Source organism: Dermacentor andersoni, chromosome 10 (assembly GCF_023375885.2).
Source record: "Dermacentor andersoni chromosome 10, qqDerAnde1_hic_scaffold, whole genome shotgun sequence".
NCBI lineage: Eukaryota > Metazoa > Arthropoda > Arachnida > Ixodida > Ixodidae > Dermacentor > Dermacentor andersoni.
The window spans coordinates 117,365,259-117,388,292 of record NC_092823.1 but is presented as its reverse complement, the minus strand read 5'-3'; the positions used below and the strand labels follow the sequence as shown (position 1 = coordinate 117,388,292).

General features: G+C 45.2%; 1 protein-coding gene across 1 annotated transcript in view; it reads right to left on the bottom strand.

Moving 5' to 3' along the window:
• Positions 1-12,144: 12,144 nt before the first annotated feature.
• Positions 12,145-23,034, bottom strand: part of ktub (Tub domain-containing protein ktub) — an 87,652-nt gene continuing 76,762 nt past the window's right edge. The window contains exons 7-10 of the mRNA XM_050192293.3: positions 20,763-20,861; positions 18,116-18,203; positions 15,382-15,465; positions 12,145-14,465 (exon numbers count right to left, since the gene is read on the bottom strand). Of these exons, the coding sequence (XP_050048250.1) occupies positions 14,332-14,465; positions 15,382-15,465; positions 18,116-18,203; positions 20,763-20,861 (405 nt within the window). The 3' untranslated portion in view covers positions 12,145-14,331. The remainder of the gene's footprint in view (positions 14,466-15,381; positions 15,466-18,115; positions 18,204-20,762; positions 20,862-23,034) is intronic.

The window sequence follows — 23,034 nt, the reverse complement described above, 5'->3', positions numbered from 1 at the left end:
TATGCAATACTTCAACTGACATCCAACTAATTCTTGCTGGCTATTCACCGAAGCAGGGAAAATTGGCCACCGACGCAGGTAAAAACGTCAGGTCGTACTTATTAACGTTCGCAAACTGCAACTGTTCCTCTTTGCTTACGAGTGCTAAAATCAATTCTTTTCTTTTTTCTCCGCCGCGAGGCCAAAGCCTGCCCATACAACCGTTCAAAAATGTTCGACGCTCGCTCAACACACAAAAAACAAAGCGAGACAACCGAGATAAGCACAGCAATAAAAGGGAAACGTATATATCTCCCGGTTGAAATCAATTTCGACTGGCCGTGCGGTAATAAGGGCGGCCTGCCCCCTCGGACTCGGACGTACCGGATATTAAAAGCCATTTAGGACCGCACATTCGTCGGCGACACAGGAAGTGGTTGCAAGTGCCCGCCGGCGAAACGAGCTAGGCTATCAATGATTCTCCCCAAATTTATGTTGTTTTTTGCCTGTTCTCATGTTATGTGCCATTGCCGAGTTGCTCCCGGTATAATTTACGGCGCGATTTCATCGTACGTGCAGCGATCACGGAAGGGTCCTCTATGGAAATACGCTCCCATTATGAGACGAGAGCTGCACGCAGGCTCGACGTTTCATTGCGATCGAAGACAATGCGCGCGACGTCGGCGCGCATGCGCCATTCCCAGAATGCAGCCCAATCGCATTCGCTATTACATGTCTGCGTACTTATTTCAAAACTCTCATTGCTGGCGTGTGATGAGCGTTATTTTTCTTGCGTACGTCATCGGAAAATAAGCGCGTTTCTTGACTGTCGGCACGCTATACCCGGTCTTTCTGCGAGGACTTTAAACAACCTTTGAGAAACACACGTGGAAGAGAGCACCATTGTAATCCTTGAGTTGTCTTACTCGAACAGGCTGACATTATTTGAACGACAATCTCAAGGTAATAATGAATAAAAAACGACTACTCCCTGAATAAATTTTTTAGCTAATTGTTACGCCACATACCATAGCCAGCGGGATCCACTTGAACGAATTCTCACGGTGACACCGGTTTCGAGATGGTAATTCCCGAACTTCGCGAAGAAATACATGGGCGATCGAGTGACCTTTGTGCTTCAATAATTACAACGGTGTTTTCTTTAAAAGAAATCAGTGAAACGGCAGAGCATACACTCTAAAAACGGTTGCACCCTTTGGGGTGTATATTTGCCACGGAACAACGATCATCATCTGTCTTGCTTGCGTTTCATTTCTTGAAAACGCTGCGGTGGTTACTTTCCTGTCGAGAATGTTATGTCATGCTGATAACGCGCAGGCCGTTCGTTACTGGGAAGTACCGAGCTCGCAGCGTTAAAGAAAGGATATTCGGGCAAGACATATGACGATTATTGTTCCGTGGCAAATATACTCCCCAAAGCGTGCAGCTGTATTTAGAGTGTATTTCTAGCGCAAGTTTTATAGGGCGAATCTCGAAAATGGTGTCACCCGCAGAACTCTTTTCAGGTGGATATTCCTTGCAGTCTCACCGGCTACAATTCTCCGATTGCAATTTGAACAATAGACTTGGTAATTAGTTAGAGACCTCATTAGTGAATTTTTAATAATTAGACGAGTGCGCATTTTTGTTTCTGCAGCAGGTAATGTCCTACTCTTCTAGTGGAGCTCCCCAAAGGCTATAATTGTTCTATCTGCCACATGTGTTTATGCAAAATTGTTTGAAAGCTTCGCAGAAGCACCTGGTATATAAGAGAAATCTTAGAAACAGAACGACATCCATTCTTAGTGGTGTAATAGGTCTCGAAATACTGTGAAGTAAGACCAAGACTGGAAAGGGCGCCACTCGCAATTAAGTTTATTCAGAGCAGGCACTCACGCTCTTCTTTGTTCTGCTCTAGATTCACGATATTTCGCATGCCATTACACTCCGTAGTGAGTATGAACTATCTAGCCCAACAGAAAGTAATGACGTTAATTCTCGCTAAGTATGCCCATTGATGCAGAGCTAGATAGCGTAGTTGATACACACTGCTCTAAGCGTCCACTTCGGCTCGAGTAAGTCTCTTCACTGCGTGCTTCGGTTGCACAAATCAACTATAAACTAACGATGATTTGACTGCTCCGAGTTCCACATTTTTATCACGTGTCAAGATGCGTAGCTACCGTCATGCAGAAACTTATTTGGTAAAGAGGGACCATTCGAGCCGCTTCGCGGCGCGGCTAGTCGCAGTCCTACCGGTGGCAAGGTGGCGCAAAAATGTCCGCCTCCTTCCCCACTTCGAGGGTAGCCCTCTTTCCAACTATCTACGTAATCATTATCGCCATTCTCTGTCGCAAGCCATCCATATCCTTATTTAGCCGCCGGACTTCAGTCCATGAGTTGTTCCCGCTCCCGCTATGCCGTCTGTGACAACGCCACTCACACTGACGCAGTTTATATTTAAGGTAAGTTTTATTGCGTTGCTTAAACGCAAAAATTCTTATGCCATTTCGTTATGCCATTCGCGCTGTGCGCGAGGAACGGAGTGTCTGTGTTCCTGAGCGATCGTTTTGTTCGCGCATAGAACATTCTATAGGTGTCGGCACGCTTTGTACTTTGAATACTGATTACGCGTTCGGTTTAGGGATCCGTCAACTGCGAAGCAGCGTTATTCATTACTTGCGATGCCTAAATCTGTAAAATTTGCTCAGAGCAGGTATACTTTCTAGAACGGAGTTTGTAATCTTTGCTCAGTGGCTATGGGGTTGGGCTGATGAGCACGAGGTTGCGGGATCGAATCCCGGCCATGGCAGCCGCATTTCTATGGGGACCAAATGCGGAAACGCCCGTTTACTTAGGTTTAGGTGCACGTCTAAGAACCCCAGGTGGTCGAAATTTCTGGAGTCCTCCATTACGGCGTGCCTCATAATCAGAAAGTGGCTTTGGCACGTGAAACCCCATAATTTTAATTTAGAGTTTGCGATGTGCTGTTCCCTTGCTTTGTAACCTCACATGCGCACTTTTTTTTTTGAAGCACGGTCTTGTGCAATCAGCATTGTTGATAAAAGCTGGTTTCTCTTAGTGCACGTGGCGCATGCAGCTGCCGCGGTTGCATGAATCCCATTCTGACATCACGTGCTCGGCGCTTGTTAAAATGTTGATGCTGTTGTTTCCGTGCTTGCTAAGACGACAAAGATGTAGCACTGACCAGCTAAATCAATGTTTTTTGTGGGTCGCTGCTTTTACGGAAGCACGGCAACAGTCATGAACCTACACCAATTTTTTTGCTCTTTGTTTTGTCCAACAATCAGCACAAGAATACGCCTGATCTTGTTTAGCGGATGTCTCCAGGTAGGTGCAGAATATCCGGAAAATTAAAATGGTAATATCTGTACCACAGATCCTTCAACTACAAGGTTGAAATGCAATTAAAATACGTGGCTGCATGTTTAAGGGCGCATTTTCGTAATGTGTTACTCGTTGCCCAAGATTAACCATAATGAGTAAGGACGTATTGACGTGGCAATAATTTTGCATAGCTACAGCAAGGGCTTCTGCTTTGGCTGTAGCAATTCGGGTGTTTTAGAATATGCCAGAAGCAGAACAATTCCGGTTAGAATACATTCATGTTAAGATAAATTCCGACATTCTTCTTTGTTTCGGCCTTAGCGCGCCTGACAAAGCGGATCATTTCAAATTTCGTGACATACCGAAGTACGTTATCAAACGTCTACAAGCGAAGGTGTCGAAGTTGAGGAATGCAATCTCAACACTGCGGACGAAGGAGTACAATACGTCAGCACAATTTCATGTACAACGCGGGACGCGAAAGAATGTAAATGTTATTCGGTACAATCACCACATCCGATTGTGTCCCATCTGAGAAAACGAGAAGAAAGGGGGTTGACCGAGGGGCCCGATTTTTATTAGTCATATCATAAGAAGCCAACAAACACTGACACCAAGGACAACATAGGGGAAATTACTTGGGTGACGATGAGCAAAACGTGAACAAACAAGGTGAAAGCAGGAGCCAGCGTTTCGACAAGTGGACTTGTCTTCTTCAAGGCCACGTGTGCTTTCCTCGCCACAGAATATATAGGTGGGCTTCATCTAAAGGGGAGAGGGTGTAAGGCGGGAGGGTGCGGCAACGAGGGAAGGTGTGTTAGCGTGTCGAATTGAGAGTAAAGGAATGCTGTGCAAAAGGCCAAAGCCAGGGTCACCCCCCCCCCCCCCCCCGGTCTGTCAATGCACGCGTGTTAGCCGGCGTGTCAAAGGCGTCTTACACGCCGGCTAGCAAACGCTGTAAGAAAAAAGACAAAAAAAGCACAACCTATGTTGTCCTTGGTGTCAGTGTTTGTTGGCTTCTTACCGTCTGAGAAAAGCAACACAACAACGCTCAGAAATGACAGCAAGAACAGCTCACACCAATAGTTTTCCCCTACTATGCTTGAACTGTCCAGCTTTGCCTGAATAAGTACCTTGAATAGCTTGGCGTGCATATTTAAAAAAATGTTGGTTTTCATGAGTTTAGTGCATATGGGAAGGCAGCACGCAGAAATTAAGTAAAACATCAGAGAGCTTTACACTAGGAAATGTAGGTGAAATGACGTCGTATATATAAGTCCACTACGTTAACCTAGAAGCGAAAGGTTAACTATCGAAACCAAAACAAGAGCAAAGATTATTGAACCTCCTACGACCTCGGAAAACATGATCAACAGTGTGTCCAGTCACTGCGGGTCGTGGTGGCAGCGCGACACCTTGGCCGGAAGGTCCCCAACAGACCCTCTCGAGAAGCCTCCAGAGCCGCCTTCTCCCTTCCCCTCAGCTGCTATCCCGCTACTGTGGCACCTCACCTACACGCTCCCTATATCTGCGGCGACCTCCTCGCCACACTCTCCCGCATTCTTTTTGGCCGCGCTGCTGATCCTCCTCTGCGGTGACAGCCCGCCATCTCAACCTCGGAGGACTGGGAGGTCATGCTATCATCTACGGACCCGGCATCGCAGCTTCCTGCGGTGGCTCCGGCTGCCGACGTCATGAACAAAAGGAACATGACCGCCTCGAAGTAGCGTGGAACCGCGTGGTGGTGCAGGGACCCGGGGTGACCCAAACTCACTTGATATCACTGAAGTCTGTCTGTCTGTCTGTCTGTCTGTCTGTCTGTCTGTCTGTCTGTCTGTCTGTCTGTCTGTCTGTCTGTCTGTCTGTCTGTCTGTCTGTCTGTCTGTCTGTCTGTCTGTCTGTCTGTCTGTCTGTCTGTCTGTCTGTCTGTCTGTCTGTCTGTCTGTCTGTCTGTCTGTCTGTCTGTCTGTCTGTCTGTCTGTCTGTCTGTCTGTCTGTCTGTCTGTCTGTCTGTCTGTCTGTCTGTCTGTCTGTCTGTCTGTCTGTCTGTCTGTCTGTCTGTCTGTCTGTCTGTCTGTCTGTCTGTCTGTCTGTCTGTCTGTCTGTCTGTCTGTCTGTCTGTCTGTCTGTCTGTCTGTCTGTCTGTCTGTCTGTCTGTCTGTCTGTCTGTCTGTCTGTCTGTCTGTCTGTCTGTCTGTCTGTCTGTCTGTCTGTCTGTCTGTCTGTCTGTCTGTCTGTCTGTCTGTCTGTCTGTCTGTCTGTCTGTCTGTCTGTCTGTCTGTCTGTCTGTCTGTCTGTCTGTCTGTCTGTCTGTCTGTCTGTCTGTCTGTCTGTCTGTCTGTCTGTCTGTCTGTCTGTCTGTCTGTCTGTCTGTCTGTCTGTCTGTCTGTCTGTCTGTCTGTCTGTCTGTCTGTCTGTCTGTCTGTCTGTCTGTCTGTCTGTCTGTCTGTCTGTCTGTCTGTCTGTCTGTCTGTCTGTCTGTCTGTCTGTCTGTCTGTCTGTCTGTCTGTCTGTCTGTCTGTCTGTCTGTCTGTCTGTCTGTCTGTCTGTCTGTCTGTCTGTCTGTCTGTCTGTCTGTCTGTCTGTCTGTCTGTCTGTCTGTCTGTCTGTCTGTCTGTCTGTCTGTCTGTCTGTCTGTCTGTCTGTCTGTCTGTCTGTCTGTCTGTCTGTCTGTCTGTCTGTCTGTCTGTCTGTCTGTCTGTCTGTCTGTCTGTCTGTCTGTCTGTCTGTCTGTCTGTCTGTCTGTCTGTCTGTCTGTCTGTCTGTCTGTCTGTCTGTCTGTCTGTCTGTCTGTCTGTCTGTCTGTCTGTCTGTCTGTCTGTCTGTCTGTCTGTCTGTCTGTCTGTCTGTCTGTCTGTCTGTCTGTCTGTCTGTCTGTCTGTCTGTCTGTCTGTCTGTCTGTCTGTCTGTCTGTCTGTCTGTCTGTCTGTCTGTCTGTCTGTCTGTCTGTCTGTCTGTCTGTCTGTCTGTCTGTCTGTCTGTCTGTCTGTCTGTCTGTCTGTCTGTCTGTCTGTCTGTCTGTCTGTCTGTCTGTCTGTCTGTCTGTCTGTCTGTCTGTCTGTCTGTCTGTCTGTCTGTCTGTCTGTCTGTCTGTCTGTCTGTCTGTCTGTCTGTCTGTCTGTCTGCAGTGAATGCGTTTGGAAAGCGCGTCACATTAACCCGCCAGGCAGGATTTGATTGAGACGACTAAGTCGACTTTAGCAGTGCATGTAAACGCGATCGCATCGCATTGCGAATGGGATTTACTGCGGATCTGCTGCGCCCGCCGAGCTCCCACGCGGTGTGGTGCCGGAAGCGTCTCGAAGCGCTGCTTTGCTTCCATTGTGCGACACCATGGAGGAAGGAAAAAGATAGGAGGGAGCATACCGCAACGCGATTGAAGCCATACCTGTCGGCCCAACACAGCACCACACGTCAAATTGCGCGGTTGGTTTAGTGTTCCCGCGCTGCAGGCAGAGCCACCGCAAGGCAGCTGAAGAAGAGCGCACCGAATGATAACTACAGGTCTAGCTACTGGGAACCAAACACCTCAGCAAATCTCCATTCTCGCTCCGTGATCTCGACGCATGAGGTCACGCGCTGGGCCACCACTGCTGCTTCACGGAGCGTTCGCTTGCAAGGCTAGCTGCGTAACGAAATGTTCCTACCTATATGCTTCCTTCTTTTCCGTGCGACACCTTATGCTACTACCACTGCACAAGCCATGATGCGCAACATGTTAAAGCTGGCGCACTGCATTACCCGTGATGCGATACGGTAGCATTCATGTCAACGAGCCTGCTTAGAAAAAGTTTGTCAACCTGAAACGATACGAACACTGTACATCTGAGACCCCGAAAAGCCACCATGCTTGCTCTGGTTAGTCGGGAAGCGTTGTCTGTATATCCAAAAAGTATTATGAGAAACTGCAGCACAAATATCTGTCGAGAAAAGTATTTTATCTTGCTTCATTTTCTATAAGCAAACATTTCCCAGTCTAGAAAAATATTCCTGAAATTATGTTGTTACAACCTTTGCCGTTAATTGATAGCGAGAAATGTTTTCGAGGTTTAGAGGTTGGCATTCCTTTTTATGAAGAAAGAAAGAAATGTGTACGATACACCGACGGTGATCCTCAACCTAAACAAATTTCCACACGCTTCTATAAGGGTATTCGTGTTTATAAGCGAATCACTGAATAAATGAATGATCCAGCTTAACTACTACAACGCCGATTAATTGTCGCTAAGACTGCATACTCGATGATCTATAAGGAACATATGAGTACAAAAAATTATATATATATATATATATATATATATATATATATATATATATATATATATATATATAATCATAAGAAACCAACAAACAACGACACCAAGGACAACACAGTCTAAATTACTTCTACTGACTGATTGAAATATCGAAATTATACATTAATGAAATTGAACGTTCATGATAAAACAACTTGCCGCAGGTGGGGAACGGTCCCACATACCTTCGCATTACCCGTGCGATGCTCTACCAATTGAGCTACCGCGGAGCCATCTTCCCATCCACTTTCTGGGATATTTAGGTGTTACTACAACTAACTCTCTATATCGATAACTCACTATTTCCATTCATTTATAATTTCTTTAATTCAATTAGTACACTCAATTGCCCCCCCTGTCTTGTCCTTTTTGTCTTTGTTTGTCGGCTTCTTATGCTATGACTATGTATATATATATATATATATATATATATATATATATATATATATATATATAGGAGGGAGGGTCGGTGCAGTTGAAGAATGAGTCGCCAACCACAAAACCTGTTTACAGCTGCCCTTCACCTCTGAAAGAGGGCCGAGCTGAGTGAGTCTGCTCTGCTGACGTAAATGCTGGGATAACAAGAAAACAAAAGCTTGTTGTTTCTGATAATGTAATAACTTTGGCTCAGCAGTCATATCACGCAGGTTCACTCATAAAGTTTTCCCTGGATGTTTAAGATTAATCCTGAAACCGTTGTCACAAAGGCTGATCTGTACGAGCGAGAGAGAGAGAGAGAGAGAAAGAAAACTGTTCCTTTAAACTCCCAAAGCCGTTTGACATCAGGGAAATAAGCGAGCCTAACGTTGTTGTATGCAACTGCGAGTGGACCACAGCTGGCTCAGCGGCCTCTCAGAGCAAGGAAGGGCAACTTGCTGGAGCTTGTTTGTAATTCTTAGGTTTTAACGAAGGACGTTTGAAACTACTTTGTGGTCACCGAGTGTGGGCTCCCCAAAACGCGCGCCGCCACGCCAGCTGTGCGCGCTTGCGCTCTGCATCGGCGTCTTTGTTGCAATCTCCCACTAGCGACTATACGGACCGTCGGTCGCCAGCGACCGACCGATCACGGAAACGGGTGAAAGAGCCAAGGAAAGCCATTAGCTTGAAAATATACGCCGTGCCCCGCCACTTAGAGACGCCGTACGGCCCGAGCTTGCAGTGGGGTTTACGCGCCTGGAAGAACAAACAGTGGGCGAACCTACGGTGGCGGAACGACCAAATTAAGGAACTTTAGGCAAACCCAGCGATAGGCGCTATAATTCTTCGCGTGGTCCCAGGTGTACGTAGCCACGAAAGGCGTGCTGGAGTCGGGAGCGTAATTTACCGCGAGCCGTAAAGACGGGAGGAGGAAGAATACGAGCGCTGCTAGCTACAGGCGGACCTATCGCCTTGCATAGGCGCACCCATAGCCGCCAATTCCTCTGCCCGAACGCCGCTTGGTAAATATACTAAGACGTATGAGTTCTCCGGGAAAGCATCGGGCAGCTTTGGTCAGCCACTGAGGGCTATACCTTCGAACTCACTGCGTCGTGCTTGTTTCAAGTATAAGTATGAGGGATTAGCGAACAGTAATGTTTAAAACCGAATATAATACGAATAGAACTCTGCCACATGTGAATTGAATCGAAGATCGAATGTTATTCCTATAGTTTTCTAATGATGATCCGGACTGAGCGACCGACTGATATCTCCAGTGGATTTTCTCTCTTTTTTTTAAGTCTTTCCGTCCCCCTTTCCCTTTCCCCAGTGTAGGGTAGCCAACCGGGCTCAGTCCTGGTTAACCTCCCTACCTTTCATTTATCATTTTCTCTCTCTCTTTCTGATGATGAAGAGCTGTCTTTGCCAATATTATAAAACAGTCTTCACATTTTGGTATTATTACCGCTACAATTTTTTTTCAAGTGCGCGTTATTGCGTACCCTTGCTCATTAAAAGAGCAGATGGAGCATTAAAAAAGCCTTTCCCTTCACATAAGCAGATCTATTAGGAGAGTACGAATGTTCGCGGTTCGGCCGATAAAATTTGGCGTCCTGAATGACGTAACCTGCTCTAGTACTTCTTATATTCTGGCCGTACTGTGGTCGCGCGCATGAAATTTGTCATTCTGTTGCTCAAATTTCATGTTTGAGTTAAGAGTTTAGAATTCTCGAAATACTTGAAAACCTTTTGAAGAATATTTGTACCCGCGACTACATCATACTTGGTTCGAATATTGAATCGCATAGGGCAGTATTCGACTCCTCATTCCAAAGTTTCAAATATCCACAACCTCTAGTAATTGATTGCATAAGCGCAAGCACATCCTCTTGCGTTCGGTTACCAGGTCGTTGCTCAATAAAGTACTTCCAATCTAGCGGGAACGCTGCAGATTAGATGACAGTCGGTCAAACGCGAGCGCAATGGTAAGGCGAAGCAAAACTGTGTAAGCACTGGCAGCCTGGCTGTGGTTGTCGACGATGTATCTGCCTCGACGAACGCCTGCTTGGCTTGACAGACAGTCGCACGTCCTTGCCGCGACCTCTTATGGTGGCATGGAACTCCTTTGGACCTCAGTTGACAAGTGTCAATGGCAAGAAACTCGAGGCTACCGATTGAACCATATCGGAAGCACCATAGTTACTCGCTTAGCACGCTCATATGGGATTTTGCGCTGCTGTCACGATTGGTTGACTACGAGTGATTGCACGGTAGAACAACTGCAAGATTTCATTACCCTTTCATATCCTTCAGCAGTCCTTTATCATCTTTCTCTTGAGGATCAATTCAATGTCACCTGCTCACTACTTCGTGCTCGGTAAAATTGCTGCTTTGGGCAGTTTTTTTTTTTCTTTTCTTAAAGTTTAATTTGCTTGCAATGTTATAATAGTGTTCTCACCCTTTGTGTTGTATATCTATCAGTGGATCTTATTCCTCCTAATTGAGCCGCAAGATTTGCACTCTGGTGAAAATTAAGCATTAATTATTAATTTCAATGATTGATCATTACATAATAATTAGATATTTAAGGCATAGTGAAGTTTTGAAACGGTAATTATACTTCGCAAATCGCAATACTTATCGGCAGTTGCTTCTTCTCTGTTCCTAAATAAAGTCAGTGTACGTTTGCTTTACCTTGAGTGTGTTACGTGCAGTTTATTGTAAAATATTGAAATAAAACGGAATTTACCTACCTCGCTAACTCAAACAGGTTAGATTCAAAAGTAGTGTAGTATATGCATTTTCATAAAGAAAACGCTTTTAATGCAACTGGCATTGCGTGATGCATCCTAACGTCTGCATTTACTCACCACGTTGACAATGTTTAAATCCATATCACGTACTACAATGCTCTCCTGGCCCTTTGCGATTACCGTATTTGGGTCCAGCAAGCAGTCTTTCGAACACGTCCAAAAGTGGAACATTCAAAGCGGTTCTGGACTTGGAGGAATATTTTTGGCGTTCTTAGTCCTGAAGAGACAGCATGTTTCTCGTGTATCGCCATATGGTTGTACATTAGGCGTATGGAAGAATGCATTGTTCTGACGCACAGGAACTCGAGTAGCAGTTGCTGAAGCCCGAGTACTTACGATATTACCCCAGGAATACCGGAATACGTGACCCAGACTTTGACGCAAGTGGCCAGAGCATGAAATACACAGGCGCCTTATCGATGGCAAGGAATCTACGACTTCGGCGCATTGAATTCACTCTTGGATTACCGATTCCTGTGAGAAGTATCGCGCCCTCTTAAGACGAACGCGTCATTGGCAATTGAGTAAGCTTAAGTGCCAGTTTTCTTCAAGTTCATCAGAAAGAATGGCTGATATCAAGTACTAGGAAGATAAGTGTTTCTACGCGTGTACAAATAATGTGCGGATTTTCACATGTAACAGCTGCAGTCGATAGTGACATACAAACTTGAGGTTATACTTATTCCTTCAGTTGGATAATCATCTGACTGAAAAGAATTACCCGGGTCCCGTGCATTGGAAGCACGTCGAATATCCTCTGGTAGTCAAAATTAGTCCGAAGTCCTCCACTACGGCGTGCCTCATAATCAAATCGTGATTTTGGCATGTCGAAACCGAGAATTAAATTCACTGAGATAAACTGCTCAGGAAATTGTATGTTCGGCTTCTGGATTTTGGGTTCATGTGATCAAATTTCTCTGTCTTTTTGTATCAAGATTGCCAACAACATTGTCGTTCCTGTTCGGCAGTATTATAACACCCAAAGGCACTCATTCAAACTGTGCGGGCCTAAACCCGGAACCGGGACTGTTTCTTTACTCAGCGACGTATGTGAGCCTCTCCCGAAGATAGCGTAGTCTAAAAAGAAAGAAAGTAAAGTATTCCTCCAGAGTAGAAATTTGGCGTTGCCCTTCATGTTATACAGTGTGACTGATGCTTTTTTGGGTGTCACGTGTCACCTGCCACTGCTCGCTGACCTTGTGCAGCTGCACTGGTTGAGCCAAAGGGTCATCTGTCAAAGTGACAAAGTGCCAAAGAGCCAAAGTGTCAAAGTGTCAAATGACGGCAAAGCATCGCACTTCAAGAACGTTTATTTGAAACTCAAAACAGTCACCTTTTCATTCAACTTATCCATGTTGTGATCTTATCCAGAGGATATTCCTAAAAAAAAAACCAATACTATTAACGCATTTCAAAACAAAATTCATAAGTTTTACAGGCTTGCACTGACTTTAGAGGCAGGTGCATTTTCTCCGGGTTTGCAGCGTGACGTTGGTTTGAAAGGCGGCAACAAAAAATAAGATTGACCAGGATGGAAATTTGGGCTAATGAGCTGTACATTGTGGATTGTAAATATGTTCTAAAGACAAGTACGAGTGGATGACGTAAGGTATACATAGCAGCTGTGTCTGTCTGACGTATTCCATTGGCCCATGTCTTTTATGCTGCCTTATGCATTCCATAGTTGAGAAGCCACCACTGAAACTGGGTGCATGTTTCTCTTTTTGTGTGCGTGTGTTTAATGCCTATCGCCATCTCACAGAGATTTCTCGAGATCACGTGACGTCCTTGTTATCTGTAGATAGTTGTGCCTAAAAGCGCTGTAATATCACTTGATTTATTTTTTTATCGACTTCAAGTTCGTTGAGATTGGCATGTGCGTAGATTTGGTGCTCGACTGGCTACACTTCTGGCAGTCAAGGTTTTCATCAGGCGTCACGAGTGGTTAGAAGTACTGACAAAGATTGCACATCAAGGCAGGAATGCAAAAAAGATATTCCATTGTAATATTTCTCTAGAAAGAAAGCATCCATTTATTATAACCGCATGCTAAAAGCTGTCTGTGCTGGTTACTCGAAAAGAATCCTTTGCAGTTATGCGACAGCGCTCTGAAAATTGAGCCCAGAATGGCAACCTGACTGGAGGCGATTGTCCTACCAATTGGGCTTAAGAGCAAAGTACCGGTAACAGAGCTGGAGCTGATTAAACTTCAACACTAAGCGCCGCGAGCAGAAACCTTAGATTAGTTGCAACTATAGACCGCCTATAACTAGGGCCAAAGATAAAAAATGCTATATATGTGATTGCAAGTAGCACTAAAATAAGGAGGATGACGAATTACCGTTTGGTGAGCGATACTCGTGTATCAATTTTTTTTTTACAGTAAATAACGCGGGATGGTTGAATTAAGTTAAAAGCGACTTAGGTTCTTCCCATAACCCATGTATTGCTTAAATTAAAATCATGAGCCACCGAGTAAATCAGCTTGTAGATTGCGCTGAAATACCAAGCATTACAAAAATTAAAAAAGTAGCGGCCTTAACAAGTGAGGCACAATCTCAATCTTGGTATTAGTTGTCGACTTTCTTATATCCAAGAACAAACGCTTTCCTCCACCGACAGCGCGCAAACATAGCTTATATTGCAGCACAGCTCTCTTTGAACTGTTGTAGCTTGCGCATCAAGCAGAGATTGATTTCGCTCAGTGGGGTCAACGATGTAACGGCAAATATCGTTTAGTTAAAGACCTACCAGTCTTTGAGTCGTTTCGAGGTGAAACAGGATTTGGGCAAGTGGATGGTCGCGAGGCAGTGCAAAATGCCACTGCGCATGGCTCCAGTGACTTTAACTTCGTCAGCTCTCAAGCTACCTCATCTTCACAGATCTTCCTTCTAATCCACCACGGAAGTGGCGACCGCGGCATATACAGTCGAACCTCGCTATAACGAATTCGCACCGGACACCAAAATAACTTCGTTATAGTCATTGTTCGTTATGAGCGCACTTCTGCGAGGCGTTTATATTGACGAGAAATGTTTAGATTTGGTTCTCTATATCCGACATTCACTATTGCGTGTATTTTATACACGCTGATATCGGCGAGTATGATTACAGCCTTGCTTTGCTATGTCGAACAATCAGTTCTATCCATGCGCACGATATGCAGGTTCGACTGCAGCCTCACCGGAAATGAGGGAAAGCTGGGAGAGGGAAAGGTAGGAGGGGTGATGGAGGGAGGAAAGTCAGCAACACGATTTCCCTCCATTCCCCCACAAAACGCACTGGTCGAACCGCGCATTGTCCAGCGAGTGACCATTGTCCATTCCTCCCCGGCTTCATGGAATCCATTCGGCGTCGCTGAAGGCAAATCCATGGCAGTCCCATTTTCTGCGGCGGAGTTTCCTCAGGTGAAGCACAACGCGCCGCCATTTTCGATTGCTGCGCAGCAGGGCAATGTCTTTAGGCGACTTCAGTAACGGTCATTCACAGGCCAGCTTGCTGTCGAAGCTGGACAGGGCGATCGCGAACGCCTGCAGAGCGCACAGTGGGTAGCAGTAGTCCATACTGAAGCACTCTTCGGTCACTCTGCCAAACTGCATCACGATGTAGTCGGCTGCGAAAGACAGAAGGAATGCGATAGATGAGTTTCTGAACAATCCGATCCTCCACTCTTGTCCGAATCGCAGAAGCTCGTGAAAGGAAGCGCTATGTGAGTTTTGAAACGAGAAATGTGTTTGGTTGAACTGGATCACAGAAGTGCGCATTAAACGATGGTTCCTACGTATGATTGACATGCCACTTTATTGGAAAGCAAACACGCAACAAGGCATGATTTATGTGGATAAGTCACCAAAAATCACTTAAAGCAGAAATTTAAAACTTGTTGCCTACAACTGTTATTTTCGTTTTTTTTTTTTGCACGCAGTACCAGGTCCATGTTTCGAGGAGAATTTTTGTGGTATCCAACAATATAGGGTTCGCAATTTTTACAATTTACTACGGGAGGATACTATAGAAAGTATTCCCTGCCTCCCTAGATGATTCATCCACACGATATGTAGACCTGCAAACTTCACTTGTCTAAGGAGGCGATTATGACTTCAGATAATATCATATCTAGCGTAAATCCCTGGGAACAGTTCTACAGAAATTGTTATATAGAGAAATCACGCCTAGATTTCCAAGCGTCAACGAAGTGCCCACTATACAGCTATCTTTTAGGTTTTCAATTAGACTACATACCATTCAGTTGCTTTAAAAATTTTGGCCTATCCTGATTACCTGCACAACTTTGAATGCACTGATCACGCAGTTTTGTCTTACGACAAAGCTTTTGATATCATCCTTCTCAGAGTAGCCAATACTGTTCTCGGCAGCTTAGGCTATCTTGCTAATGGCTACTCTTGACTACGCTCACAGCACACTGATAATTAATTGCCTACGTTGCTTGTGTTTAAAAAGTGAATCAAAGCGGTCTCGGCAGTAGTCTGTCGAGGTCAATAGTTAATCACTTTCAGCGCCAAGCTTACCATCGTTTTCGTGGACTATTTGGAAATTCTTGACAGACGCTTGCGTCACCCGGCCGTGGAAGTTCAGGACGTAGGACTGTGTGTCTGAAACAGCGAATCCATAGTACAAAATTAATTTGACATATTTCGTCTTTCTCTGATATTCAGCATTTTCCACACAGCAAAGTACAAGGAGGCTCTATTAAAGTGCCAGAGAGTTTGAAGAACTACTACATTAGATTATGAAGTTTTACGAGCCAAAACCACAATCTGTTTATGAGGCACGCCGAAGTGGGGGACTCCGGAGTAATTTTGACCAGCTGGGGTTTTTTTAGCGTGTGCCGAAATGTTATGTGCACTTAAATGGTACGCAGGTGGTTTTGCATTTCGCCCCGATCGAAATGCGACCGCCGTCGCCAAGATTTGATCCCACGACCTCGTGCTTAGCAGCGGCCGCGTGCTTCCCAGAAAGCACTACACAATTCCTGTCGCACATACAATCTCGTTTCACAACACATAGAATCACCGACAACATTCGAGTTAGTTCTAAATCATGCAGATGTTTCTTGCGCTGAGCGATAACATAAAGTTGCTCGCGGGCGAAATGCAGTCCCCAGAAAAGGATAAATAAGCACACCTATATATATATATTATATATAATGTGTGTGGGTGGGTGTGTGTTGGCGCGGAATAACTCCCAATCATTCTGCGCCGTCCTTGATTTAAATATTGCGCTTCATGCTTACGACTTTACCTCATGCCGTCTGATCCGAAACAGTGACGCCCACTGAAACAGCAATATCTCTGTCATTGTTAATAGCATTATCACCTTCGCCACGAACTCCACCCGATAATATTTTCGAATGTGTCTTCGCAGTAGGCAACTAGGGCATCATCTACGTGGGGTCTCCTATTCCTGGCGCTGAGAACGAAACAGCAGGGACAGCTAAACTTCAAGGTCCCGCCGATCCCATTGCTCTCTGGCTCTCCGCAAGGATTCATCACTTGCCTAGTGGATTCCTCATGATGAAAACACCGTTGCAACTTGCAACATTTTCCACAAGTTCCTTACGGATTCGGCTTTCTTTGCTCCAAATAGCATCATAATTTTACACGTATCTCGCATTTTTCATGTGCCATGCGCCGATGATCTGGGTTGTAGTTTCGGTCGAAGTTCCATTTAACTAGAGTTCACAAAGACGATAGGTTCCGTTGAGCTGGGGTTTAACGCTGCGCCTATCACTAGGCAATAAAACGTGACACCATCGACCCGTTAATCCGGCATTATCCTTGAAATTACTTCTGTTTACACAGAGTCTACGGTAGTTATAACAGCGTAGTGATGTAGCACTTGCATGTTTATTTTGTGATAGAGCAAGTACAAAAAGGGCAGTTATTGTTAGTTGCACGCAAAACTAGTCGAAGCAAGTTCAGATATATTGCTCAGTTCGAGCGTCGCTACTTTTCGTATGACCTTTGGTTAGTTATATACTTGTGCAGTGGTGACGCTGGGGGAAATGAGCATTTAAACGCCGAGGCTGGCTTCTATTTATCTATTGTTGTTTATTCAGCATTTTTTTGTTTGCGTGTACGCCGAGTTTGTCCAAAGTTTATCTCATGCAGCCTGCACCATCACATCATGCAGCCTGCACCAGTATTTGTTTTTTGTTGTTTCTGTTTCTGTTTCTATGATCGTTCAAATCTAGTCGCTGCTATGCAATGAATTCAAACTACCTGATGGTGTCTGAAACGTTGTTGCTATTGATTACTGACAAAAAAAAACAAGAAAAGAGCGCGAGATAAACAGGATGAGAAATGGAAGAGCGCTCGTCCTGTCCCGTTTCTTCTCAAGATTTTTTTTTCGCGCACTTTCTTTTTTCGTGTATCTGATGCCATACAGCCCATGCTATGTCACTGTCACCGCTAAACAACCGTGAAGGTGGCAGCGAACACTTTACTTAGCAGCACGTGGACAAACACAGGCTAGTGATTTTCGGGACCCTTTGACAACAGTGGGGATGGAATCTGAGCCACTAACGCACTGCTGTTATACTTACGTCAGTCAGGTCCTATAGACAGATTTTTTTGGGGTACTTATCTGGGCCTAATTCGTTTATTTATTCATAGGTCATTGTTCTTTATCTTCGCTTTTATTGTGCTCTTGCATTCTCACGGTTCTGTGTTCGTTTCCGCTTCATGTCACCTCCAACACCCCATCTGAAGCAACAAGCCTTGCGTATGGAGCAGTTGACATCTTCAGCTTCCATTAAACTCCTTCTCTCTCGCACCCTCGCACATCGTCGCTTAAAATGGGTATTTCTTTTCAAAATTTTGCGAAATTGCAGGGATGTTTTCTCAAAAGAAGGTCCACCCCAAGGGGAATTTCTCTCATTCCAAATATTCAGGTCCGGTAAAGAACGTCTGCACATTGTGCTTGCTCTTTTTCCTTTCGTGTCACTATACTTTCGTTCGAGGTATCTCAATGAAAGATGCCACACCATTCTGTACCATATATAGGAAAAATATGCCCCATGTTTTGCACAGAACAGAGCCCGCGGTAGTTTTCCACACGACCTTCTCAGCACCAGCTAGCAGGCTTGTCGATTGGTCGAGTGAATTTTAGGATGCAGCTCAGGAGAGACGGAGAGGCGAGAGCGAAGTGCCCGTTGATTGTATTCTTTAAGTTATTGCGTCCGCTTCTGCCCATCGCTGCAGCCCATCAAACCGCTGCCTCGGTTAGAGGGTGGGTACTCACCATCGTTCCAGACTGGCGTTTTGTTGCGAAGTTCGAGGAGATTTTCCATATTCCGACTCTTCCATCGCTCCAACAGTCCCCCGTGTTCCTTTGTAAGCAGACGACAAAGAAAGAAAAAGAAAAAAGTGAAAGCATTAGGAATCAACTATACTGGGACATACGAACTTTGCGTTTATTTCTAACCCGTGTCTGTCAAGCCCCATGTAAATCGTGTAACAAATGCACATCATATTTCCTAACGCAATGTACAAATTCCTCAGACGCTGTTTCCTTACGCCTTTACGTCTTTACGGCTGTTTCTTTACAGGATGAAAAGGAAACATTCCCTTTATACGCACATCGCTGCTCGAAAAGTGTAAACTGGAATGTTTCTATTCGAGGAAAGGATAAAAAACTGTTTCTAGAATTTCGCGATACAGTCCCGCCGTTAGGTATTAAATATTTTTGCGCAGAAATGAGTTTCTTTCGCAGTGACATGGCATTTCGGCAATGCGATTCTGATGTTCGCTCTTTACGAATAAAGAAATTTGATATTTTCTTAGACACCCCGTTTCCTGTCATGGCCTCACGTCTTCTCGCAAGAAGAGTTGTCCAATCATAACATAAATCGCTACCGTAGCAGCAACAGGTGACGCTTGAGAGAGAAATCTAAGTTATTTTTGTGTAATTTTTTTGTATTTCTTTAACTGCAGTTTTGTGAAAACACATCTGTTTTTCGTGATCTCCACAGCATCGATGTGGGACCGCGCCATGAACACTGCTGCACGATCGTGCATCTAGCGTGCCTCTACGTTGTGATCATCATCATCTTCTTCAGCCGTCTTTCCTTCCCCTTCTGTTCTCATTGTGCACGGTAACCGTCTAGAGCACGCTAGCTCAGCCCTACCTCTCTGCCTTCCCTCAAAAAAATCTCTCTCGCTTTCACTTTCTTTCGATTTTTTTTTTCGCTAGCTATAGAGCGGCCGGCCAATCTCACGAATTTCACGCAGCCTCGGTTTGTTTACCTCGTTTTCTATGTTTCCTCCTCACCCCAACCCACCATATTTATTTAAGCCAATGAGGGAAGAATTATCTAACGCGGAGGCTATGGGGATAATTCATTGCTTTGCAGTGCTGGGTGCTCACGCAGCCGGGAGCACTCAATGATGTAGCTGTTCTGGCAACGTTTAATGGGAGAGAGCAAGTTCTGTGGTCGCGGAGGCATAATATGACATGGTTTCTAGCGTAACAAGACAGGGACTAAGGAAAGAACATGACGGCACCATGCTGTTCTTTCCTTAGTCCCTGTCTTGTTACGGTAGTAATCATGTCTTACTATGCTCGTTAAGAACTAGCCCAACTTTCTGCCTTAACTGTGTCACTTTCCTATACAATGGGCCCTGACCTTCCACCTACTCTCAATGCTAAACTAGCATGGTCCCGTGTCCTTTCCTTAGTCCCTGTCTTGTTACGCTAGCAATCATGTGTTATTATGATAATTAAGCCAGCGTGATCCTAAGCCGGAGAAAAATTATCCTGCGACCTTCCCGGCGTTTTCACCCGGGCGAAACTTCAGATTACTCTGGCACTGCGTCGCAAAGACGAAGCAAACCGCAATGCCCTAACGAGTACAAAATTAAGGCAGGAACTACACGTACACGTAATACGATCGATCTAGGCACGCCAAGAACGAAACAGCCCAACAGCTCGCGGAGTGGTGCATGACGTCATCATCGAAGGCCACCACCCTAGACCCGAGTTCGTTTGGCTGCAGTGTGCGAACGAGAGCCACTGGTCCCGGCCCAGGCTTGTCCTCCAGAAGGGCACCGATCCCGCAACTTCCTAGATTAGATATTTCGGTCAAAGCTAGGCCCGCTTTGACAGCTGGGCTTTCCGGGAACGTGCGCCAGAAATCGGGCCTCATTGATTGGTCAGTCGCTCTCTGAGCAGCCGGAGAGAGCCGCACCGTCTGCTACGTCTGCCAGCCTTAACTTCTACTATTCCTGCTACTACTACTCCTACTACTAATGCCACTTTTACTAGTGCTACGGGGGACTACTACTATTACTGCTTTTTCGCAGTGTGCGAGGCTCCTTTTTTTTTTCCTTGTAGTGACTGTTTTCGTAACGCGAGCTGTCACCGAACGTCAGCATACTGACGATACAGCGCGCTTTTATTGTGCATATTGTATATGCGGCAGGGTATAATTGAGTGAAGTACTGTTATGTTCCTCTGCTATTTTTACTTTGTGTGTTTGCTTCATTTTTCTTTTGGTTTTCTTATAGTTTTTCTTTTTCCTAAATTTCTCAGTCGTTATAGGCTTATTCTTGAAGATCCGCATACCGGACCTTTGGATGACCTATGTTTTCAGGATCTGTTTATTTAGTAAACAACGACAAATGCGATTACTACCACCACTGCTAGTATTACTACTACTACTACTACTACTACTACTACTACTACTACTACTACTACTACTACTACTACTACTACTACTACTACTACTACTACTACTACTACTACTACTACTACTACTACTACTACTACTACTACTACTACTACTACTACTACTACTAACAACAACAGCAGCGACGACGACGAAGATGATAATTATGATCATGCAGTTGCGTCCGTGTTCCTATTACAAGCAAATGAAACGCCAACTCACGAACGATGGCTTCAGCTCAATCCTCTTGTTGTCTTTACTCATGGCTGGCAATATGACAGTCATCTTCCTAGGTCCTTTGAAGCCAAGGACGTTTGTCTCCTGCGAGCGGTCAGATTTGTCCATGTAAGTAGTTATAACAGAGGCTGTTATGCTGGAAGCTGTAAGACTCTGCCACAATGTCGAATCTACCGCCTATTCATTTGTCACTGGCTCGAAACACGAACACAGCGGAATTCGACAACATGGCGGAATTCGAGTAAGTTCAGAATCGCAGCCAAGTGGACGTAACGTTTTTTTTCCCCGACTCTTAAGAATTAGATCATTGCCACTGCGCTTGCGCGAGCCGCCTAAATGAACGACACGGTTTGATTTTTTGTTTCGCGACGGGCACGCTATTATTCGCATTCCAATCGTATTGTAGGGCGCAATGTTTCAAACTTGCCCCAAAAGCATTGCGTCGAAAAACATGGCGGCAGCCCTGGAAGCTCTCATCGCAGCCTGGCCCGGTTTTCTGAGCATCTCGCAACTTTCGCAAGTGACGAACGATGACGCCGTCCATCGATGTTTCACATCTAACAAAAATGACCAAGTTTGAACGACGAATCGCCGCTCTTGTCCGATGCCCGGTTGTCGGTTTGGTAGCAATTATAGGGCTGCATCAGTAAGATTTTGCTGCAGTACCCTGCAGTACGCTGTGCATGTTCCTCTAGTTTCAGCTGTCCATAAAGGAGTGACGCAATAAAATGTCAGTTGAGAGTAGCGCCTTGTCCTGGGGTCGTCTTTCTTGTGTCTGTTGTTTTGCGCTAAACAAAGTATTCATGCAGTACCCTAATTGTAGACTTTCTACATTGCCTTAGCTGATGATAGCAATCAAGCCAGTCAGAATTAAACGCAATAACGCAATATATTTTCTGCTCTTATGTTATCCGAAATTCAAAATTTATGTACGCTGAAAGTAGTTGCTTTATCTTCTGTAATTGAATTATTTATCGCCACTTAGCTTTCTAGCCGTGGTGGTGCTCTAAACGCAAGCCGCATAGCCTGAGAGACAAACTCTATCCTAATACCTGTTCCCCCTGCGCACCCAAAAGTGGGCGTGTTCGACGTTTTTAGGCGCACACGAACATTGGAGGCATCTATTCTAGTGGAGACTTGTGAAGGCACGGAGAAAGAGAAAGAAAAGCGAGATGGAATGGCTTCACGCAGAGTCCGCTTACGAAGACTAGCTACGTGACATCGCGATTCCTCGCTACAGGCCCGACTGCCCTTGGTGCGGCGGCATACCAACACTTCAACACATTACATGGGATTATTAATCGCACCCGTTTGATAAAACACACCACAAACTAGAGCAATGGGAGGCACAGCTAACCAGCTCAGTCCTGGCGGGACCACAGTCCTTCATCAGACAGGTCAAGCGGGCGACCGAGGCCAGTGGGGCCTTGGACTAAAGGGGCTCAGGCCACTGCACGTGAATTGTTTAGGTCAATAAAAGTTTCTCTCTTAGTATATTCCATACCTGCTGTCCGCCTCCGTCTTGACGTCACGAAAATTAGCGAACCTAATTCGTTAGCGCACGTATTCTGTCTTTGAGTTGAATAGTGGCGTTTTTTGAGACTGCCCTGTGTTACGTTACCACGACTATAGACTAAATTCGGTGTTGCGCACTAGTGTACCTTTAACATCCCACGCTGTCAAATAAAAGCGAGAAGAAGCGATACAATATTTACGATTTGTCATTTTGTCGCACTAAATGAATTCCAAGTCACCTTAACCCTAGAAAAATACTAGCAAACGTTAGAGCGCCAGAAGTTATTTACTAATTTACTGGCATAATTAACTAGTTTCTGGGGGCCCCTTTTAGTTTCTGTATCCAACGCGTAAATGGGTCGCGATGTCATGATACATTGGTTTGCTCTATTCCCTACGAAGTACCTCGCGAAGCACCTCGAGCGGCCAGTCGCGCGGCAAATTTCCGCGCATGTGCGGCCTTCTTTCACGCTCGGAAAAACGGTTTAAGCTAGCACGTGTTGAGCGACAGAAAGCTGTATCGGGAGTTTTGCCTGTCACTCTTCAATTTTCTCGTTGACACTTTTCATCTAATTCTAATATTTGGCAAGCTGGTTAGTTAATTAAGACTAATTATCTAATGAGGCAGAACGAAAATATAGTTTCAGTATCTTCGAGCGACGGTAAACAACGTTACCTTTGTTCTGTCCAGTTACGTGGCACTTGCATATTTTTCAAACTCTGGCTAAAGTTAGCTCGGACA